The 23,746-nt window shown below is 35.5% G+C and overlaps 1 protein-coding gene and 1 long non-coding RNA gene across 2 annotated transcripts; both read right to left on the bottom strand.

Moving 5' to 3' along the window:
* Nucleotides 1–6,096: 6,096 nt before the first annotated feature.
* Nucleotides 6,097–9,395, bottom strand: LOC120088312. The gene is made up of 7 exons (XM_039045521.1): nucleotides 8,868–9,395; nucleotides 8,536–8,622; nucleotides 8,190–8,447; nucleotides 7,928–8,092; nucleotides 7,780–7,833; nucleotides 7,269–7,415; nucleotides 6,097–6,857 (listed from the first exon to the last, which is right to left on the bottom strand). Exons 1-7 carry the CDS (start codon nucleotides 9,039–9,041, stop codon nucleotides 6,480–6,482), a joined length of 1,263 nt encoding a protein of 420 aa, XP_038901449.1. The 5' UTR covers nucleotides 9,042–9,395; the 3' UTR covers nucleotides 6,097–6,479.
* Nucleotides 9,396–19,789: 10,394 nt separating this feature from the next.
* Nucleotides 19,790–20,589, bottom strand: LOC120088345. Its single transcript, XR_005484895.1, has 2 exons — nucleotides 20,094–20,589; nucleotides 19,790–20,013 (listed from the first exon to the last, which is right to left on the bottom strand). It is a non-coding gene; the product is annotated as an uncharacterized LOC120088345 (long non-coding RNA).
* Between the last annotated feature and the right edge of the window lie 3,157 nt (nucleotides 20,590–23,746).

Genomic DNA, 23,746 nt, shown 5'->3' on the forward strand with positions numbered 1-23,746 from the left:
CAAAGAATGGAGTCAAACCTCTGAGATAGCACGCGTCTACCTAAAGAAAGCGTCGAGGAGAATGAAGAATTGGGTTGATAAGAAGCGCGGCCCCCTCGAGTTCCAAGCTGGGGACAAAGTGCTGATCAAGTTGCGACCAGAACAATTATGTTTTCGAGGCTAGAGAGACCAGCGCCTCGTACAAAATTATGAAGAACCAGTGGAGGTGATTGAGAAGGTCGGGAAAACCTCGTATAAGGTTCAGCTACCCTCGTGGATGAAGATCCATCCTGTCATCCATGTGAGTATTCTAAAGCCCTATCACCCTGACCCCGATGACGAGCAACATAACATGTTGATGCGTCCACCCATCACGACGAAGAATTCAATTGAGAAGGAAGTCGCATGAATTCTGGACAGGCGTACATGTCGTATTAGAAGACCAAGATAAGAACTGATAGAGTTCTTGATGAAATGGAAAGACCTCTCTGTCGAAGAAATCAGTTGGGAACACGCGGAAGACCTGAAGAATGTTGCTCCAGCGATCACTGAGTTCAAGCATAGTCGGTTGATGGGGACGTCAACCAATTAAGTGGGGGAGAATGTCACGGTCATGCTTGTCCAGGACCTATTGTCCATGGTTGCATGCCCAATTACCAACCCCCTTTTATCATGCTTTCATGTTATGTATTTCATTAGTTAAGTTAATTTGCCTTCCTTGTACTTTTCTTATAAGTGATCACTCGCCCTTTTGCATATGCAAGGGTGCCTGTTGGCTTTTTGTTTAGAATGCACTACATGCGGATAAGACTAACCATCACTTTCCCATATCCGGAGTGCTATGCTATAAAGTCGTTGTTGTTGCTCATTGTTTTCTAGCCTACTACAATCTTTCTCTTCTCTATTCATACATTCAAAATGCTTGTGAAAACCTTTTTCTCCAAACCCGTTTTCTCTAAAACGGGGGTAGAGATTACGAGAGGCACCTAGTATGCCATCAACATTCCGTATTCGAATTGGCTGACTTATTTATGAGTGGAAACAAGTGTCGCACAATCGCTAAGCGAAGCTTCTGAAGTGTGATTGTGACATCTTGCACCCCTACTCGCATGACTCCACGCGTGCGTCCGAGTGCTCACTTCCTGCGCACATCGCCTTGTGCCAACCAGCCTGCTCGTATGCGTCCACCAACACCTAGCCTGGCCGCATGCCACTAGACCAGTGCCTACCTAACTCATCGCTTTAGGTTGTCACCAACATCTGATCACATTCTACCGCATGAGCAGCTCACTCATGCCAACGCTTGGCCAGTGCCCTCATGCCATCGCACGACTACCTGGCATTCACACTTTGTTTTGCCAAGCATCACACTTCTATGCATGATGCCTAGCTTAGTCGCACCTCTTACCAACACATAGGGCCTTCATATGTCCAACATGGGCCTTGCCAAGTACCATATTTGAACTTCAATTGACCTGGTCGCATATAACATATCGACACTAGATGTTTGTATGTTTCAATACTTAGTTAAATTTTCAAAACTTCCACTTAACGTTTAGTCCTTATGGTTCATTTTTCCAATACTTAAGGCATTCTCCTCCTCTTTTATTCCCTACAAGCTTTTTAATTAACCAAGCTTTAACATAGATAAAATTCAGGGTTTCATAACTATTGTCCAACATATACCTGTAAACTTGTAACCTTAACACCTATTAACCTGATAAACAGTTTATAACTTATAACAGATCCACGCCCAAACTTAATAGCTGCTTAACTATTAAGATACAATCGATTAGAATATCAACCCTTTTTTACATAATAATCATAGCAAGAACGAGTACTAACATTTACATCATTTGACTCGAAGTTCTATCTTGATTCCCTTGATATGCACATGACAGACTTAAAGTCTAAACAAAACTTAATGGACCACCTAGACTTCGAGATCTCTGATGTCCTTGTATTGTGACAGATTGGCAGAATGGCTAGGCTCCAAAGTGTCGACCGCTACCTGGAGAGAGAAAATATTTGAAAAAAATGAGCTTAAAATGTCCCGTGAATGACTATCTTTAAATTAAACATGCTTTTATAAACATTTACGTTCCCATGGTTTAGGGTTAGAAAACATAAATTGATTATACAGAAGATCATAACATGAAAACGCTGAAAAAAAATTTCATCACAACTTCACAGTAAAATACCCATAGTCTTATGCCTGAATTAGAGGGGGAGCCATTTTGCTCAATCACCTCATTGCCTTAATTGAGAGAGAGCCTTTTTGCTCGATCTCATCAACATCGATAATGTAAATCTTATGTGCACGTAGATACTGGAATGACATCCTGTCTACCTTACTATACCTTCGGTATCAAGGATCCTTAACATAATTGGGGGTACCTTACCATACCTTCGATACCATACATCTTGGAGCAGGGTTTGTACAAAGCATAAAACATTTCAACATTCCAGGAATCATGTTCATTAAATTGCATACTCATTGTACATTATCTAAACATCATGATGTGCATGTCATCCCGTAACATTATATAACATTTGGACATGCTTATAAATTCCTTTGTGAAAATTCATCACATTATGTAATATGAACATAAAACTTACTGAAAATGCATGCAATTTCATATGTAAAATCTGAACTTTTGGAAATTATGGGTCATGCGATCAACATAAATTCCTTTGTACTAGGCATATGTTGAGAAATTCATGTTATAAAAATAGTATTTAAAATGACTATGAGTTGAAAAACTATTTAATAAACAGCCTGGTAAGCATTTATAAAATTAGTCACTCACTATCTTAGGTTATTTCCCTAAGGGTTTGTACACCTCTCCTATTCGTGTTTGCCCTTTAACAAGAATAGAGTCCCTTGGTTAATTCTATTAACTTCCTTTTGAGCTTATCTTAAACATTCAAACCTAACATCATACTTAATCATTTCCCTTATAACTCATTCATCGTTTGATCTTAGTTCATGACATCATGATCAATTTCATCGCATCACTTACACTTAGCTAAATTTACCTTACTCTTGATTGAAAGATAGCAACCCTCGCTCACGGGTGCTTAGTAGGCACTAAGACGCTCTTCCATGCCTATGAGATGAACTTCCACTGTGCCACACTTAGCGTGCCTCGCTACTAACATTCTTGCCTTGGCAGCTTGAGATTACCTTCAACTTCGTCTGAGCTTCAGGTGGGCAATAGTTCTTCCACTTAGCACGAAGAATTTAGCAAGACAAATTTCATCTTTGCTACACCTATTTATACTTGAGTGTGCATGAACTCTGAGCTTAATTAAGTGTCAGCTAGTCCACTAATCCTTAATTAACACGTATAAGGCTACCACTTAGTCCACTAATCGGGTGATTAAACTGAATGCTTATCTTAACTTCATCGCATAGGGCTTGCGACCATTTAAACCCTTTCCTGGTCACCATATCAGCTATGATCGCATCGCCTTGCCTTAGGGGTTCCTTGGTAGCCTTGCCTGATTAATCTTTCCTTCATTAAATTCCATAACATACCTCGTTGCATCATCTGAGCAACACCATCATCACATCAGTCCACGGAAGTCTCGCTTGCCGATCTCTAAGCCTCTCGACCAATACTTGTCAAGCGACCCTCCTAGTACTCTGCCTTAGCATCCCTTAGAGTGCTCATCTACGCAACTTGGTCGCTCGCATGCTGCCTATATTGGCCTTCACTAACCTCATGTGAGATTGATCGCATACTCCTCTCACTAGCCTCGGCCAACACCTCACTCGATAGCTAACTTAGCTTCCTTCATGGCTTCCCTATGCATCTTAGGCCATACTTAGTTAAATTCTTCCCTCTTAAATACTTGACCGCATGCCATGACATGCCTTCATCACATTAAGCTCCCTGATTTCCTTTTAAGTGTTTATCTTCCTCATCTCACCCGAGAGAGCGATAACTCCATACTTAGGAAATTTTCTTCCCTCATTTGGCTTAGCTTCATGCCTAGCTTCCTTTTGCATAAAACACTCAAAATTTTACCAAGTGTTGGTTGTTCACTAACTACCCGAGAGCATGCCTTGTCAACACTTAGAATAATTTTCTTCTTCCTAACATTAAATACATATACTTTATATATTACACATCCTTTCAACTTAACAAACGCCATAAACACATAACTACAAAGGCTTCATCATAATTAATTAGTAAATTAGGTTTAGGGATTTACAATTTCAGCTGAGGAAAGTCGAAAATCGCTAATTTCTTTTGTTGTGGGATTAGAGTTCTTTGTATTTTTAGGTTTTTTTTTTTTTTTTGAATGCACCTTGGTGTGTGTAGCAATCATATTACGTAGGTGTAGATTTGAGGTTTGGCAGGCTCCATTGTTTACTGTCATAATTGTTTTAGTTATGGTGTATTTGTTTTTTTGAACGGTTTAGAAACTCTCAAGCTTCAATATATGAACGTTGGGGTCTTTTATATTAAGTGATGGTAGTTTTGACAATTGTTCATTATTATTTTCTTATTATTTAATTCGATTTTGCCATTTTCACATTTTAAAAAATATTTTGCTATTTTCTCAAATGAAACCTTAAATTTTGCATATTATCTGATGAACCCAATATCATTCTAATAATAATACAAGTCTATGATTGAACTAAACTATCAATAGTACAAGTCTCCCTTATTTAAAGAAAAAGGAAAAAAAAAAAAAAAAGAAATTAGTACAAGTCTACTATTAATAGATGCTAATAGAATTCATTGGAGATAGAATTTATCAACAATATAAGTCTATTAGCGATAAGTCTTCTATCGCTTATAGACTATTCCTAATGAAGATTTTTTTCTGATTGACTCATGGACTTTTTAGACTTTTGACATGAGTTGAATAAGATTTCTTTATAGGTTTTGCCATTTTTGCTATAATTGGTTGATTTTGTCATATATGCAACCAACACGTTCCTTGGTGTGAAGTTTTGATTTCAACCTTTTATGCAAAGTGGTTGTATCCAGAAGAAGACATGTGAGGAAAGATTTGTTGCACTGTGGTCCATTGATAATGAAATATACACAATAGAGGATTTGGATTTTGTTGAGATACATAGATCTCAACAATTTTTCTTTTTTTTTTTCTAATACCTTGAATGTTATTTGAATTATACTTGCTTTCACATGAACCTCAACAATCTTGATTTAAATAAATAGAACACAATAGAACAGATTCCATTTCAGAAACTTTGAAAAGTGCGGTTGGGTGGGTAGAGTCATATGCTGCGCTCTCTATTTTCTTGAGAAAACTGGAGATGAATTTGACTATAGTCTCAACTCTCGAGTAGTTGGATGGAAAGCATATATCTGAACTGTACTCAACCCAACTCTAATGGTCCATTTCACCAACGGTTTGGATTACAATTTTCTCTGTCCCTAAATATTCATTATGTTTATAGTGGCAGTTGTCCAAATTACCACCTGTGCCAAAAATTAGATGTTATGTTATTAGGGAGAGATGCAGAAACCAGAAAAGCATGGGAAGGGAATAAATGAAAAGGTAAAGGTCGCACAGCTTCACCGCCATTTCTTTTATGGCTGTTTCACGAGTCACCCAATTTCATAACCTTAAACAATTAGAGAAAGTCTCACCTTTTAAATCAAGACCAGACTTTATTCTTCTTATCTTCCCAAGGCAACAGAGAGCCAAACTCAAGAAAAAGGTAGAGGCTATAAAAGTTATCAAAAGTGAAGAAAGCCAGGCAAAAAAAAGTGCAACCCCCTCTAATTTACAGAGTTGGCAGATTTTCACTTTGGGTAGATCCTACAGCAGCAAAGGTAGGTGGATGACAAGGCCAGGGAAACCAAAAAAAAAAAAAAAAAAAACCCAAGATTCCTTATGATCTGAAATTAAAATCTGGTAAGGATTAGAGGCAGCCAACAATTTCAAACAGAATATTGATTGCAACTTGCAAGTGGGGGTTGGCCTAACTTTAAGCTTCATGTGGGAGTTCACTTTCTAAAGGGTGGTGTGGTGGGAAGCGCACAGAGCATTGCCATCCCCACCCACCTTTCAATTTCAAAAGCTTCATCATTTCTCCACTCCTTTCTTTCTGAACCAAAAAAAGAAAAAGAGAAAAACAAGGCTCTGTCACATCAACAGGACCACATTTCATCCATTGATTTAACCATCCCCTCTAAGAGAGGAGTAAACTACAAATAAAAATACAGTGCAGCTTCACAAAGGCTTTGTTCCTTTCAAGCTTTTTAAGCATCTTTCCCCCTTCCCAAGTCCAACACCACTAAACAAAATTAAAATTATTAAATGAAGACCCAAAACTTCACACTATAGAAAGCTCATATTTTACCTTTCTGCCCCCATCTCACAAGATCTAAAGGATGTTTATACAAAGGAAAGAAAAGAGAATGCACTCACTAGCTTTGGAATGCATGTTACAGGCTTGAGATAGAGAAAGGGAGAGAAAAACACTAGACAGGGAGTTTACATTGAAGTAGTCCTCATGGGCAATTTTGGTTTCTGCCAGGGCCTCCATAGTAAAAGTAATGGCCCCAATCCCCATTGCTGCCAGTTTGGACATCATAGCAGTTGGATTGCTCTGTAAAAGTGCCAATCCCTTTGGGAGCTTTGAGATTGTTGGAGCTGTCAACAACCTGAATGTTCCTGAAATAACTAGCCTTCCCAAACCCCTCTTCAGGAAAATGACCACTGCCCATCTGTGTTAAGGTGTGCAGTCCATCAGCCTCTGAATTCACAACCTCCCCTCCCCACTCAATCATGGAGGCACTGTCAGCCAGGTACGAGAATAAGAAAGAAGGCCAATATCCCAACACATAGTCATTTCCAAACTGCATCCACCAGTGTCCCTCATTTGGATCCTACACCAAATACACAAATACTCATCTCAATCATCAACAACAAATAAATTTCTTAATATTACTCTCACTACTGAATTATGCTCTAGTTATATGTCAATCAGAATGGTTTTTTAAGCCACCCATGTGGGTTCTTCATACATTAAAATCTGTAGTAGGGGGAAATGACAAAAGAATCTTACGATCTCAAACACCGGGATTTTCTGTTTCTGACCCCTTTAAAGTAAACTATATGTGTGGGTGGGTATTATTTTAACACCTAATGTGAAGACCCCATCTCAGCTGGGCAATGTCCACAAATGATCACATGCACTTATCTTTGTACAGTCAGTCTCATTTGTCTTTTAGCATTTAACGCAATGGTTGATGTTTCAATTTTTCTTTTGTGTTGTCCAAGTGAGGTTTGGCATTTACCTTCCAGATAAGTATACTGATATCATACTGTGGACTGCGAAATCCAGATACAGGTGAGATACTTGCCCCCATCGCTATTTCACTGTTAACTTGAATAAAGCCTGAGCAGAGGAGGTTATAACATCCTGTGGCTTGGTATGCATCGCTCTGCAAATATATTCATCATCGTTAGATCAATGGAATTGGACAAGAGAGACTAAAAAGTTAAGGTCCCATTTGATAACATTTTTTTTAAATTGTTTTTGTTTCCTCACAATATCTTTCCTATGCTTTTCACTTCACTTACAGACGCCAACATTTAGATTCTTAATCAAATTCTAAAAGTAAAAAGTAATTTTTAAAAATTACTTTTTCTAGATTTCAAAACTTGAGTCAGATTTTATGTCCAAGGTAGATAACAAAACAATGAAACTCACAGGTGGATGTAATGCTTATGAGCTTAGTTTTCAAAAACCAAATGATTATCAAACAGAACCTAAGTGATCTTATCAAAGAGGTAAATGAATCTTACAGTCCAATAAGTGAAGAGTCTCGTGTTGTTATCGCCATATAGGTCTGGGCTGACCTGATGTCAAAGGTAACCAATTATGAGAACCAACGATGGGAGCAAAAAGAAAAGGAATTGATTAGCTTTTTTAATCAATATTAGTTCACAGTACCTGCCAGCCAGCTTCAATACTATTGAGATCTTGACCAAAAGAACCTCCTAAAATCCATAACTGTGACAAGCTAAACTCATTAGGCTGCTGTATTTTGGGCTCCCATACATTGATAGTTGCCTTCGCTCCATAAAACTTATCTCCTTCCACATAAGCTATTGCGTGCTAAGCAGCTCCGAAGGGAACAACACGATATCAGAACTAAAGTAAATAATTAAAGAAAATAAAAAGACTGATTGTATTTAAAAGGGGGAAGAATTACCTGATGACCACTTTGATTGATGAGATCAGGATCTGCAGACCTGGGTTGAGGAATGGTTCTGTGCCTTTTCTTCCCATATCTTTTGGCAGAGCTTGCCCTCAGAACATCATCTTCCTTGGTTCTCCTAATAGGAATTGTGTTTTCTGGGCACCTTCCATTTGAATGCCACAGCTGATTGATGGGGTTTGTTCTCTCTTTAGGTTTCTCAGACACCTTGTTCTCATCAAATAGCCCTTCTGGGTGGTAAGTAGGTCTCGTCTGATACACGGACAAGTGGTAAGGAACTTCAGGACAGGTAGATGAAGAAATACTCGAAGTAGGTGCAAAACTGAGAAACGTTACAAACCAGAATTTTATGATCTTTGAGGAAAGGATGATCGAAAGCTGGTTGATTAGAAATGTGAACACAGTCGATGATATCCCCATCTGGACTCTGATTGAACATAACAAACACAAAATTTAAGAAAAGAACGAGGGAAAACAGTAGATGAAAGTGAAATTTCATTTCTCAAAATCTTAACTATGTAGCTAAAACTGGAAGCTGCAATACACGAGATACTGTTTGATTTCTAAGAAAATGGAAGTAGCAACACTCATAGCATACATTATTAAAGGCTGTTCCAAGTCTTAGGAAAAGCAAGAAATTAAAAACATGTTTGAGAGGGAGAAAGGGAGAACCTGGATTGTTTTCAATGGGGGCTTGTTCAAGCGCCTAAGGTGCTTCTGAACCTCCAGGTTCTGCATGGAAGGGGATAATCGAGCGGACTGGGAGAGACAGATCAGAGCCCATAAAGAGAAAATCGGTAGCAGAACTCTGCCGGCCGTTCCTCTGCCAATCTGAGAAGGACGCATTTAGAGGAAGCCGCCCAAATGCCTCCCAAATGGAAATTAATCACATACACCCTGACCCAACACTCGAATCTCAAACCCAAATGCTTCTTCACAACTGGGACGGTTCTGCTTCCACCTACCAGCTCTCGCTCTTTGTCTTACTCCGTTTTCTACAACGCCTGACCAAGCCAAGCTAAGCTACCCTCTCGCTCTCTTTCTGTGCTTGCAAAAGAAAGAGAGAAGATGGGATCATTGGATCCGGATTGTAAAAATCACTTTTATATTATTATATCATCCTTTTAGAACTTTGATTGATTGCACGATGACGAGATAAAGGGGAGAGATGATGATGATGATGATGATGATGATGAAAGAGACTGAACCAAAGTTGTAGGAAATAGAACATGGGGGGAAATTTGGGCTTTTATTTTTATACACAAAGCTCGTAGCTTCGTATTAGTAAATTTTAGCATCGTCTCTCACTGTCTCGTGTGATTGGGAATATTAGTAAATTAAGAGCACAGAAAAGATTGAAGAAAGCGGAATCCTATGCCAAACTTGAAGCTGAAACCACACCCACGGAACACAATGCAGTATCTGTATGAGTATGACCGTATCCTTGTACTTTTATTTTACCTTCCACTGCATCTCACTTTTCCCCTTGCTTTTTTTAGCGCCTTTTTTTCAACTCCAAAAGATTCCTCTTTTTGGTAATACATGGTGGGGTCAGCCAATCTCCCTGCAACCCATTTAATCATAAACAAAAAATATTCTTTTTAAGTTCTTCTTTCTTTAATTTGGTTCTATTTTGATTTTTAAATTTTCAAAAACAGACTTTTTTTTTTTTTTTTTAGTTTCTAAACTTTTTAAGAGTGTTTATTTTGGTTTTTATTATTAAAATTTTGTTAACTCTTTAATAAAATTTTGTCTAACATATGCGGAGTAAAATGAAAGTGAAGTAAAAAGGCAACTAATGTGATAAAATATTTAACGATCAAAATCTTAAATACAAAACGACTTTTAAGTTCAATATTAAATCGTTTTACCAACTCATTTAAAATTGTCTACATTTTTTAGTGTGATTAACTTATTTGATAGTCTAGTCATACAAAAATACAAGTCAACTCATCATTTTGTTTAGGAGTTAATATAATTTTAATAGTAGAGACCAAAATAAGCATTTTTTAAAAAAGTTTAAGGACTAGAATAGATGTTTTTAAAAGTTTAAGGATCAAAATAGAATTTATATATATATATATATATATATATTAAAAGAAGAGAAGTTTGCCACATCCAACTTTTGATTGTATTTTTCTACAAATTTAACCAAACATGAACATAATTTAACTCCTATAAAACATGTATTTTTATCCTTGAATATATTTTGCATGTTGTTAAACATTAAAAAAAACAAAAAACAAAACAAGAAACTTGGTTTCCCTTCATTTCACTCAACCTAACTTTTCCATTCTTAACAGAACTTTTTATTCAATAAAAATAGTTGAATATTTGTTTTAAAAGGAAAAATCGCTTTTGAGATCTCACATTGCTTAGGTTGGAGAGTGGACTCTCCTTCATATACTCTCATCTTAGACTTTGGGTTTGGACCCCAAGAGGTACCCATATTTTAGAGGGGTGGGTAGGTAGATGAATGTGGGTACGGGGCGTGGTGCAGCGCGTGTGATTATTTTTAATAAAAAATTATTAATTTAATATCAGTTTTTGGGCCCCACGTTATGTGGGGCCTTTGAGGCCTATAACCTTCCATCATTTCTTACAAACTCATTCTTCCACTCACAATTCAATCCCTCTCCATTCCTTCCTCTGTATCCATTTTGTTTTTGGAGCATATCATATCGAAGGACTATGCATCTTCAATCAAGACAGTTTTATACTTCTGGGTTGTTTTATCCTAGGGACGGCGAGCTGCGAAACGTCTTAAAGAGAGCGAGATCCGCGACTCAGCCTGTAACGAGATTTTGTTTTGAAGGTTCCACATTTATGATGACTGTCGTATGTGACTGTTCGCTGTTGTCAAGTTTCACCATCGAAGGTAGTCGGTTCCAACAATTTTAAGACATTTTCATTTGTCGCTGTTGCGGTGGCCCTTATAAGTCATAACGATATTATGACTTCCAACCTCAACCGTCCATTTCGGTTCGAATGAGCGAACTTCAAACAGTGAAAGTAGAAGATGTTGTTTTTCCTTAACATCAAGAAAGTTTCTGACGCTTGTACCACGGATAAGCCAATCGTTACGAACAAAGATTCGACTAAACAATAAAAGAAGCTGTTGATTGGGAAGAAAAATACTTTTTATGTAAAAAAAATCATTTTAAATGGTTTGACTGATGATCTGTATGATTACTACAACAAAATGAATACAACAAAGGAACCTTGGGATGCCCTGCAAAAGAAGTACGATTCCAAGGAGGTCGGGTCGAAAAAAATATGTTGTCAACCGTTACCTCAAGTTCCAGATGGCGGATGAAAAATTTATGGAGGCCCAGTCCCATGAACTGCAAAAGATGACTCATGAAATAATAACCGAAGATATGCCCCTAAACGAACAATTCCAAGTTGTTGTTATTATTGATAAATTACCCCCTTTATGGAACGATTTTAAAAACACCTTGAGGTATAAGACCAAGGAATTTTCCTTGAAGATTCTTATCACGCGGCTAAGGATTGAGGAGGAAGCCTGAAAGTAGGACCAGAGGGAGGAGGTGAACATCGTACCTGGGACATCCATCTCTATTGTGATAAAGCCTGACCAAAAGTCCAAGGGGACAAAGAGGAAAGGTCAGAACCGTGGTTCCAACAACCAGAACCAATAGAAGAAGCAGAAACCTCCATTAGGAGAAATGGTACAGTTTCTTTGCTTTAACTATAATAAACCTGGACACATGGCTAGAAACTATAGGAACAAGCATCACCTACTAGTCAGGAAAATCTGACAGAGGAAACGTTAGTTGCCATGATCACAAAAGTAAATGTGATCGGTGGTTCTGAGAGGTGGTGGATAGACACTGGCGTTATATGTCATGTCTGTCACGACCTTAGTCTCTTTAAAACTTATACTGAAACTAAGGATAAGAATATTTTGTTGGTGGATCACCACTTAACGAAAGTTGCTGGAACCGGTGAGGTGGAGCTGAAGTCTAACTCGAAAAAGACCCTCTTATTGAAGGATATCCTGCAAACTTCAGAGATAAGAAAGAACTTGGTCTTGGGCTATCTCCTCAACAAGGCCGGATTTTCTCAAACCATAGGGGCAAGTTTATATGCCCTTACTAAGAATAATGTATTCGTAGGGAAGGGTTATGCAACTGAGGGAATGTTCAGATTAAATTTAGACATAAATAAAGTGAAATCTTATGTATATATGTTGTGTTCTTTGAATGTTTGGTATGCTATACTTTGTCATGTTAATAAGAAATTAGTTAGTAATATGATTAGGCTGGAAATGATACCTAATTTATCCATGAATGAATTTGATAAATGTGAGTATTGTAATCAAACTAAAATAACTAAGACTCCGCGTAAATATGTACTTAGAGTATTTAAGCCTCTAGATTTAGTTCATTCTGACTTATGTGAATTTGATGGTATCCTGACTAAGAACAATAAAAGATATTTTATTACTTTTATTTATGATTGCTTTGATTTTACTTTTATATATTTGCTGAAAAATAAAACTGATGTGTTTGATGCTTTCAAATTATTTGTAACCGAAGTAGAGAATCAGTTTAACAGAAAGGTTAAAAGACTTTGTAGTGATAAGGGAATTGAGTACGATTTAGATAGCCTCAATGAATTCTTTAACTCACATGGAATAATACACGAAAAGACTACATCCTACTCTCCTAAAATGAACGAAAAAATCGAAAGAAAAAGTAGAACTTTAGCCGAGCTAGTAGTTGTTATTTTACTTAGCTCATGAGTCACATCTTATTGGAGTGAAATCATCCTTATCGTGTGTTATGTCCTAAATAGAATACCAAAGTCTAAAAACACAACTTCACCTTAGGAAGTCCTCAAGAATAAGAAACTATACTTGTCATACTTTAGAACATGGGGATGTCTAGCCTTTGTAAGGATTCCAGGCCCTAAAAGAAAAAAGCTAGCTAGTAGAGTCTATGAGTGTGTCTTTATAGTTTATGCCATAAACAATAAAGCCTATAGGTTTTATGACCTAGTAAACCAAGTGATCATTAAGTCAAATGATATCGACTTTTTTTAGGATAGATTTCCTTCTAAATCGAGAAATGGTTGGGGCTTAGGATTCAATTGTCTAACAGTCAAGGATTTTGGGGATGACTTTCAAACCTATAATATAGAAGAAGATCCTAAAGATCTAAAAGCTGCTCTATCCTCTATAAATGTCAACTTATGGTAAGAAGCCATAAATAATGAGTTGCGCTCTCTTGAGTCAAATAGGACTTGACACTTAGTAGACCTACCCCCCAGGTTGCAAGGCAATAGGGTACAAATGTATCTAAAGGAAGAAACTTATATCTGATGGAACAGTTGACAAGTTTAAAGTCACGTTAGTGGCAAAGAGCTTTAGACAAAGAGAAAACATAGACTTCTTTGACACATTCTCCCCTGTCACTAGAATTACCTCAATCCGTGCTTTGTTCTCTCTTGCTGCCCTTTATAACCTCGTAGTACATCAGATGGATGTAAAAACCACTTTCCTAAATGGTGAACTTGAATAAGAGATTTACATGAAACAACCTGAGGGCTTTATAGTCCATGGTCAAGAAAATAAGGTTTATAAGCTAGATAAATCTCTATATGTTCTGAAACAAGCTCCTAAGCAATGGCATGAAAAAGTTTGATAACTCAATTCTATCTAAAGGTTTCAAGGTTAATGAAAGTAACAAATGCATCAACTATAAGTTTGAAAATAATCTTTACACTATCATGTGTCTGTATATAGATGATTTGTTAATCTTTGGGTAGAACTTGCATATCATAAATGATGTGAGATCTACATTGAGTGCAAACTTTGACATGAAAGACTTAGAAGAAGCAAGTGTAATCTTAGGCATATAAGTGACTAGATCTGAAAATGGAATTTCTTTGGATCAACCTCACTATGTAGAAAAGATTCTAATAAAATATAATTAATTTTAATGTAAACTAGCATGTACTCCTTATGACCCTAGTGTTAAGTTGTTCAAGAACACTGGTGACCGTGTTAATCAATCTGAGTATGCGAGCATCATAAGCAATTTTAGATACGTTGTTGACTGCACTACTCTTGATATAGCTTATGTTGTAGAATTAATATGTAGGTTTACAAGTAGACGTAGTATAGAGATTGGAATGCTATAGAAATGATTGTGAGGTACTTAAAGAAAACCCAAAACCTAGGATTACATTATTAAAAGTTTCCCATTGTCTTGGAAAGATTCAGCGATACTGACTGAAACTCCCTCTCGAATGATTCAAAAGCTACAAGTGGCTATATCTTTAATATAGTAAACAGAGCTATCTCTTGGAAGTCCAAGAAACAGACTATTTTAGTCCAATCTACGATGGAGTCAGAAATGATAGCATTGGGAACAACTAATGAAGAAACAAGTTGGCTTAGAAGTTTGCTATTAAAGATTCCCCTATGGAAAAAGCCGATACCAGCCATATTGATCCATTGCGATAGTATTTCAACAATCACAAAATTCAAAACCGTTATTATAATGGAAAGAGACAAAAAATACGTTGTAAGCACAGTACCATTAGAGAGTTCCTCACTACTACCACAGTTAGAGTGGATCATATACAGATGAATGAAAACTTGGCAGATCTTTTGACGAAAGGACTGGCCGAAGATAAGGTTTTTAAAATCTCAGAAAGAATGGGACTCATACTTATAAAGAGACGAATCACTGTGAGAAAAACCCAGCCTGTAGACTGGAGATCCCAAGAAACAGGTTCAACAGGTAATAACTTATCACAAGTGGTATATAATGAATTATGCTAAAACAAACACAAAGTTCCTTTCCTATGACCTAGAGTCTGAGCATGATATCCTAAAGTATAAGAAAGGTTAAACTTAGTTCTTAATGAGATCTATACTTGATGTCAAGTGAGGTACTTAGCTACAGGAGCACTCTTGATAGACTCACATATGTGAATGAGGAAGTGGGGACCGCTTCCTATGGAGTTTTTAGGCAAACTCTTTAGAGTGTTCACTAAACCGGGAAACATGTGCTAGGTATTAAAGCACAGGCTTTTCGAACTACACCCTAATGATACTGTGTATGAGATGTTGTTAGAGATAGAGTTCAAAACCATGAGTTACTCTAGTATATTCTGAATTATCTACATTACGTAAAGATTCAAGTTGTAAGACACCTTTATGCACAGTGTTGTATAAACTGATATTGCTCGATGAAAAATGGTTTTCTTATGTTTTTAAATTTTCAAGTGGGAAATTGTTGATGAAGATTTGAGTTTTAAAAGGAAAAAATGCTTTTAAGAATCCCACATTGCTTAGGTTGGGGAAGTGGACTCTCCTTCATATACTCCCATTTTGGACTTTGGGTTTGGGACCCAAAGGGTATCCATATTTTAGAGGGAGTGAGGAGATAGATGAGTGTGGGTATGGTGGACATCCCACACACTACCGTCATCCCAGTGAGACGAGTGTGATTATTTTTAATTAAAAAAATATTTTTTAACTTTATTATTTAATTAATTTATTTAAAAATATATATAATAATATTAGTTTTTGGTCTTCAGTCATTGGTCTTCTGCCCACATCATTCGCGTCGAATTCTATGTACGCACGTTCTGTGGCTGGACACATCTTCCTCCTTGGCAGTTTCGCACTGCAGTTGGCCTTCAAGGCCTATAAAAAGCGCAAGCCATCCATCATTTCTCACAATTCATTCCCTCTCCATTCTTTCCTATGTTTCCAATATGTTTTTTGAGCATATCATATCGAAAGGTATGAGTTCCAGTCGGTGGCTGTGCATCTTCGATCGAGACAGCTTTATACTTCTGGGCTATTTAATCTTGTGGACGACGTGGCAATACTGTTGAACTGCTTGCTCACTTGGGCAGAATCGCTAAATATCTTAAAGAGAGCGAGATTTGCGACTCAACCTATAACGAGTTTCTGTTTTGCAGGTTTTCTTTAACTTCTGATGACTGTTGTTCGTGACTGTTCGCTACTGTCAAGTTTTACCGTCGAAGGATAGCCGGTTCCAACATGAACTTTGACCTTTATTTCCGGAAAAAAAAAAATCATATACTTGTAAAACACACAATCTTAGAGCATCCTCGTAACATTTTGAGTTTCAATTTTTATCTAAATTCTAATGAATTTCTACTTAAACTAGTTTTAAAATGTTTATATAAGGTCAAGAATAATATTTTAACTTCTTAAAATATAAAGAAATTTCTAGAACAAATCACAAAGTTGATGGCCACTTAGCTTTTATATTATGAATTTATTATGCAAATTACCATTGAACAATTTGATGGAATACGTACAAAAATAGGTACACCTTAGATGTGTTAAAATTTTCTGAACAAATTTGAACTTAAACGTCAGTTTAACACAGTTAGAAGAATTATTCAAACTTACAAAGCTAAAAACTAACATTTTTAAGCTAAATTTTCAATTGATTTAGATCATTTCGCTTTTATGTTCATTGTTAATCATATAGATTTTGTGAGAGTTTACAATGATTTGTAACAAAAATATTCTACTTGACCTTGAATTATAATTATTAGAAAACTAAATTCCGTAGTTTTTTTTTTTTTTTTTTTTTGAAACACCAAATTCCGTAATTGTTGGAAGTGTGGAAATACAATTTTTCTTTTTGGCATATCCTTTGCAAATAATTTTATTTTTTTTAAAAAAAAAAAAGAAAGAAAAAAAGATGCATACACTTGATTTATAAAGACGTACCACCCTGACCATATGACCTAAATATATCCATATTTTTTTTTAAAAAAAAATGTATTGTAATTAAAGTTTGAAGTGGAGGTATCAAACCTCAGATTTCGAGATTGATAGTATAAATACTATGTCGATTAAAATACGCTCTTGTTGGTAATATATCCATATATATATATATATATATATTTTTAAAGGTATTGTAATTAAAGTGTGGGATGGGAAAATCGAACATCAGACTTCAAGGTCGATAGTACAAGCACTATATCAGTCAAGCTACGCTCTTGTTGACAATATATCTATATTTTTCTGAAAGCCAGTGATACCACATTAATTAATTGATTAAAACATATTTTAGTATTATAATGAGAAATGGACGCTGCCAATTATCAAGATGGACAATTATTAAAGAAAGATTTATGCAAAAGGTTTAGCTTTTAGAATTGCTGGCCATTGGCATTAAACTAGTGATTGGTGCCATCCATTCAAAATGCCACTCATTGCTAACTTTACAGATTCCCTATCCTCCTCTCCTTCCCACTTCAAAGTTACTTTTTTGCCCTTTCTTTTTCTTTTTCCTCCCAAACCAAAGAAAAATTAGAAAGAAAAAAAAAAGAGGGAAAAAAACTCGCTTCCTTGGCCACTGCTTTCATTTTTTAAAGTCATCCTAAGTAAAGAAAATAATCATTTTTTTAATTTCAAAGTTGAAGTCACCATTTAAAGCTGTTTTTTATCTGTGATAGATCGCAATAGACAGTAAAATGAATCAAAATATTTATAAATAATAACAAAATATCACAGTGTATTTGTGAAAGACCGCCATAGAAAGAGATAGACTACTATCTAACAATTTTATCATTTAAAATAATTTCTTCAACATTTATATTTTTTTCTAAAAACATAAAAGATACATTTATGCAATAGCAAAAGCAATATAAATGTAGTCTATGTTTGGTTTGTTTAATATGTATATATATGGTTAAGCAATATGTAGACTTGAAGATTTGAACATCTCATCTAAGTCAAAGATGACCATTATCATGTTGACATTTTTTATTTGTAGATTAATCTCTTATAAAAACTAGTATCAAATTTAGAAATGATTAGGTTTCATGACTAAGTATATGCATACTAAAATACAGTTTTGATTTCATTAGTACAACATATGTGATGATATGAAAAATATAAACTTCCAAACTATAACCATAACCAAATAAATATCTTATAACTTAAAGATTATATATCATTTATTGTTGAGTTATGCTTATATTTGCACAAATTTCTTTTGCCACTACACGAACTATAATCCATGAGCCAAAAACCAAATAAACATCCTATATACAGATAAATACACAATCACACCCATATATGATATACAAACTAAATACATTTATGGAAATTTCTTAATCAAATAAGTACATTTATTGAAAAATTTTCAATTTATATCTCTAACTTGTAGGGATTGTATCAATTTAAACTTTGTACGAATAATTATATCAATTTGAAAATTGAACTTTAGTAAAAGTATTAATTGGCACACTCCTTCAAATTTAGTTAAAAAAATATCGATAATTTTTTTTATTTTTTTAATTAAACTTCTAAATTGTTATAATTGAATCAATCTAGCCCCTTTATTAAGATTGCATAAAAAGTCGTCCATACATTGAATTCTTACATATGTGTAGACTTCTTCAAATGTCGGAATTAATAAAATTGACTATTCAAATTGATGCATAGACAGTTTTCAAAGAAAATCTTAATTGAGCATCTAAATTAATTTGTTTATAAAAATTTAGGTATTTAATTGATAAATTATAAGTCTCTCAATAGACATAAAGGAGGGTGTAAATTGATATATGTACAAAAATTTAGAATTCAAATGGATACAATTATTAATTAAAAGTTTAAACTAATACAAAATCCCAAGTTTAAAAGTGTGAACTTATATTTTTTCTATGCATTTATAGCTGGAAAAGAAAGAATTAAGAAAAAGTGGGGAAATAATAGAAGCCAAACAGTTGACATAAATGAGTGAAAAGTGGAATGTGGACATAGATGACAAAATTTCAGAGAGTGAGAGATTATGTCTATACGGATTTGGGAGGGTGCAGGTGGTAGAGAGTCAATGGTGGTGGGAAGAGGAGTTATTATAATAAATCTAGAACTGGAAGACTCTTTGGAGGCATTTAGGACAAGGAATTAGTTATTATAGTTGGGTTATAACAGTTTGCTGTCATCTATTGTCCGTCATTAAAAGATGAAAAATCAATTTTAGGTTAATTAAGGTATTATCAAACATAATTAAGGATCCAATTGGTATTATTATGATCTCTTAAACATGAATTTAGAAGAATTTGGGATCATAAGTCAACTATGAAGTTTATTAAGGGATTAATTTGAAGTAAACCCTAATTAGAATTAATCTGAAAAGAAAATAGTAAACACGATAGCAAAAAATAAATAAATGATAGAATGTAAAATAGTAAAAACTATAGTAAATAATCATAGGATAGTTCTTACCTCAAACGTCCTCTTTGATAATTTTTTTTTAAAGAAGCATAACCGTTATTTCCATTTATAATTTGACCTATAAAAGTTTTTATTTTATTATCACTATCTAAAAATCATAGTCCAAAAAGTAAGAGTAAACAATTATAAATTTCAGAAAGAGAACTAAAAAAAGAATCATGCTTATTAAACTGAAGAATCCAAGTTTAGATTTGATAATTATCATGTGGTTAAAAGCAGCTGCTTTCCAATCCTCCAAACAAACGCCAACCTGAATTAAACACATCAAAACTTTTTTTTTTTCTCTTTTTGTTAGAAGAATAATTGTAAAGACAAGGATAGAACCTTTGATCTTTAAAGATAAAGATCATACAAATTACCATTAAATTAAGTTCACTTTAACTAAACGGATCAAAATATTTTAGACACTAAATTCAAAAGCGACACTGTTGAGCGTTGAAAAAAATGATTATCTTGGTTCAATGATCTGCATGTGGGATTTTTGTTCGCCGTGATTGGTGCTTTTCCACAAATAAACGTCATTACAGCTTCTACGGTCCACAGTCAAACCTGCAAAGGCCCATCAAACCAACTCATCCCTCACGGATTATTGGCATCAAAGTGATTATCTTCAAAACACTTCTACTTACAGTCAGACATTCATTCCTTTTGCAATCCATGTAAAATATGCATCATTTCTCAAATCATCCATCCACACAATGTCAGGTCAACCTGACTTACTGACAAAACCTGATCAAGGTAAACCAAGCTGGAATCTACAAATGTTCTACAATCAACATCAATCTAAGGTCCACTCATTGAAAGTGAAACACACATTTCTGTCGCGCTTCTTTCGGTTTTTCACTGTTGCATTCCCTTAGTAGGAAAAAACCATACGTACAGACTTTGTCACCATAGATACAAGCCAGAAGAGACAAGGAGCCCAATGCCTTCATGTACTGTACATGATTTGGTAAAACTTTTTGAAAGAAAGCAGCTGTTGAAACTTGGAAGTGAGACACCTAAAGCATGGACTGCATCCGAGTTGGTGAAGACTCTTTGGTTACTTTTCTCACAATCATTCACACAAAACTTGTTAAGAAATGTTCAGATGCTAAAATGGGACTGCAACTCCAGGCGTCCATCCTTCATCAAACAGTGAAGCCACCATTAAATTGCATCTAATGTTACGCTAAACTTAATGTATTAAAATTGAACAAGATACCAGCAAAGAGATCAACGCACGTTAAAGGTTGGGTAGATATTAATAAGAGGTAGAAAATGACATAGGTTAACATCAGAAAGCATTTAGACAACAGAAAGAACGATGTCTCAAAGCTGCCACACAAACCTTAGACGATTGCATTTCTTAAGACAATGTGTCAACTTATTTATCTCACACTGATAGGATATTAGCCACTTTTGACGAATTTGTTTCTAAAATTTACCCAAAAGACCACATATTATAAAAAAAAAAAAAGTGTTGGCTTTATAACAAAGATACTGTTAACTTTTTCCCACTTCTAACCAGTAGGAAACTTAATCAGAACTCTAGCAGTATTTTCCACCAAAGGATAAACATGAAGGGGGCAGGAATTCCCTCAATCTCGTTAGGAGGCATCTGTCTACGATTGGGTAAGAAAAAGATTTGCTAGTTGGCACGCTTATGATGCATAGTACCAACCGCATTACTGAATCAGTTTGGTTAGCGACAAGGAAATCTAACTACTATAACACCCAAGTGTTTCATTTAGTTGGTGAAGACTCAGAGAGCATTTTAAACAAATTTAGAATTTTGCTTCAATAATCTTCAAAGTTCGAGTGGCCTATTCCCTACGTGCTTTATTTATTTATTTTAAAGAAAGGATACAAATTGTTTCATTGAATAGATGAAAAAGGATTCATGTTCAAAAAAACAAAATACAAGATCCAAAATACAAAGGAAATGTCCTACTAGCATTACTAGCATTATTTAACCCTGTGAAACTCTTAGGTTTGAGAGAGAATCAGAATACTCTATTCATTCACCAAAAGTGTGAATATATACAAGTGTACAAAGCATAGAAAAGGAAAATATCACAAAATATTTACAAGAATGGAAAACCCTAACAATAGAATTATAACACTCCCCCTCAAGTTGGAGCATATATGTTAATCATGCCCAACTTGTTACATAGATAATCTATACATCTTCCATCCAATACTTTCGTGAAGAAATCGGAAATACTAGATTAGACGCAATATGAAGTGTTGCTTGATTATCACACCACAACTTTGTCGGTGTGGTGATTTCAAATCCCAACTCAACAAGAAGTTGATATATCCAAATCAATTCACACACAGACTGTACCATTGCTCTATATTCTAATTCCACACTTGAACGTGACACCACATTTTGCTTCTTACTCTTCTAAGAAATCAAATTACCACCAACAAAAACACAATACCCTGAGGTTGATCTTTTGTCTTCTTTAGATCCTGCCAAATCGGCATCTGAGAAACATTCAATATTAGTATGACCATAATTCTTATATAATAAACCATGCCTAGGAATAGCCTTCAGATAACAAAGAATCTGTTCCAATGTAGCCCAATGATCAACTGCAGGGCATGACATGTACTGACTCACAATATTTACTGAATAGGCTATGTCGAGTCACTATAAGGTAATTAAGCTTTTCCACTAACCTCCTATACCTTTCAGGATCTTTTAGCAATTCTCCATCTTTTGTGAGCGGTAAGTTAGGCATCATTGGGGTACTACATGGCTTAGCCCCTAGCTTTCCTGTTTCAATCAACAAGTCAAGTACATATTTTCTCTGTGATAATAGTTATCCTTTCTTGCTTCTTATCACCTCAATTCCTAAGAAGTATTTCAACATGCCCAAATCTTTTGTATGGAATTGACTATGAAGAAAGATCTTTAGAGACTGGATACCTAAAGTATCATCACCAGTAATCACAATATCATCTACATATATAACTAACAAGATGACAAAACTCTCAGGTCTTTTAAAAAAGACCGAATGATCTGACGTGCTCTTCCGCATTCCAAAGCTTTCAATCACCTGACTAAATTTACCAAACCAAGCTCGTGGGCTCTGCTTTAATCCATACAAGGATTTACGAAGGCGACACACCGTTCCATTCTCCCCCTAAGCAACAAACCCTGGTGGTTGCTCCATATACACCTCTTCTTGAAGATCACCATGAAGAAATGCATTTTTAATATCAAGCTGATGTAAAAGCCAATGATTGATTGAAGCTAATGAAAAAAACAACCTCATGGATGCCATTTTTGCTATAGGAGAAAAAGTATCAGCATAGTCAACGCCATAAGTTTGTGTGTAGCCTTTCGCTACAAGGCGCGCTTTTAACCGACCAACAGAACCATCAGGATTGACTTTAACTACAAACACCCATTTGCAACCGATAGCCTTCTTTCCTGCAGGGAGAAACTAAATCCCAAGTACAATTATCATTTAAGGCAATCATCTCTTCCACCATTGTGGCACACCAACCAGGATGAGACAAAGCCTCATGAATAGTTTTAGAGATGGATACAGACTCTAAGGATGCAATGAATGAACATGTGGAATGTGACAAATGGTTATATGAAACAAAAGAGGAAATAGGATGAGTACATGTATGTTTACCTTTATGAAGAGCAATAGGAAGACCACCACTCATTTCTGGATCCAATGAGGAAGAAGACTCTGGTATAGAGCATGGAACTGAAGGAGGTTATCATCGAGTATAGACCTTAACGATGGGTGGAAGAGTAAAGGTAGCCCACAGGTAGAGATGAATCAGGAAGAGGATTGGAAGGAGAAATAACTGTATAGACAAGGAAATCATCCTCTAATTCCTTATGCTCCCCCTGATTCTTATTCGAAGAGAAAGACGGTGATGAAAAAATTGAGGTATGTTTAAAAAACGTGACATCAGGAGAAATGAAATATTTATTTAGACTAGGACAATAACACCGATACTCCTTTTGAACACGGGAATAACCAAGAAAAATACATTTTAAGGACTTTGGATCCAGCTTGGTATGCTGAGGTCGAACATCCAGAACAAAGCAGGTACAACCAAATATTTTGGGTGGAATGGGAAACAAATGTTGCTTAAGGCATAAAGTACGAAAAGGAATCTCACCCTTAAGAATGGAAGAGGACATGCGATTTATTAAGAAACAAGCTGTGGAAACAGCATCAGCCTAAAAGGATGTTGGAACATGCATCTGAAACATCAAAGCTCTGGCTGTCTCAAGGGAGATGACGATTCTTTCATTTTGCAACCC

This window comes from Benincasa hispida, chromosome 10, assembly GCF_009727055.1.
Source record: "Benincasa hispida cultivar B227 chromosome 10, ASM972705v1, whole genome shotgun sequence".
Classification (NCBI taxonomy): domain Eukaryota; kingdom Viridiplantae; phylum Streptophyta; class Magnoliopsida; order Cucurbitales; family Cucurbitaceae; genus Benincasa; species Benincasa hispida.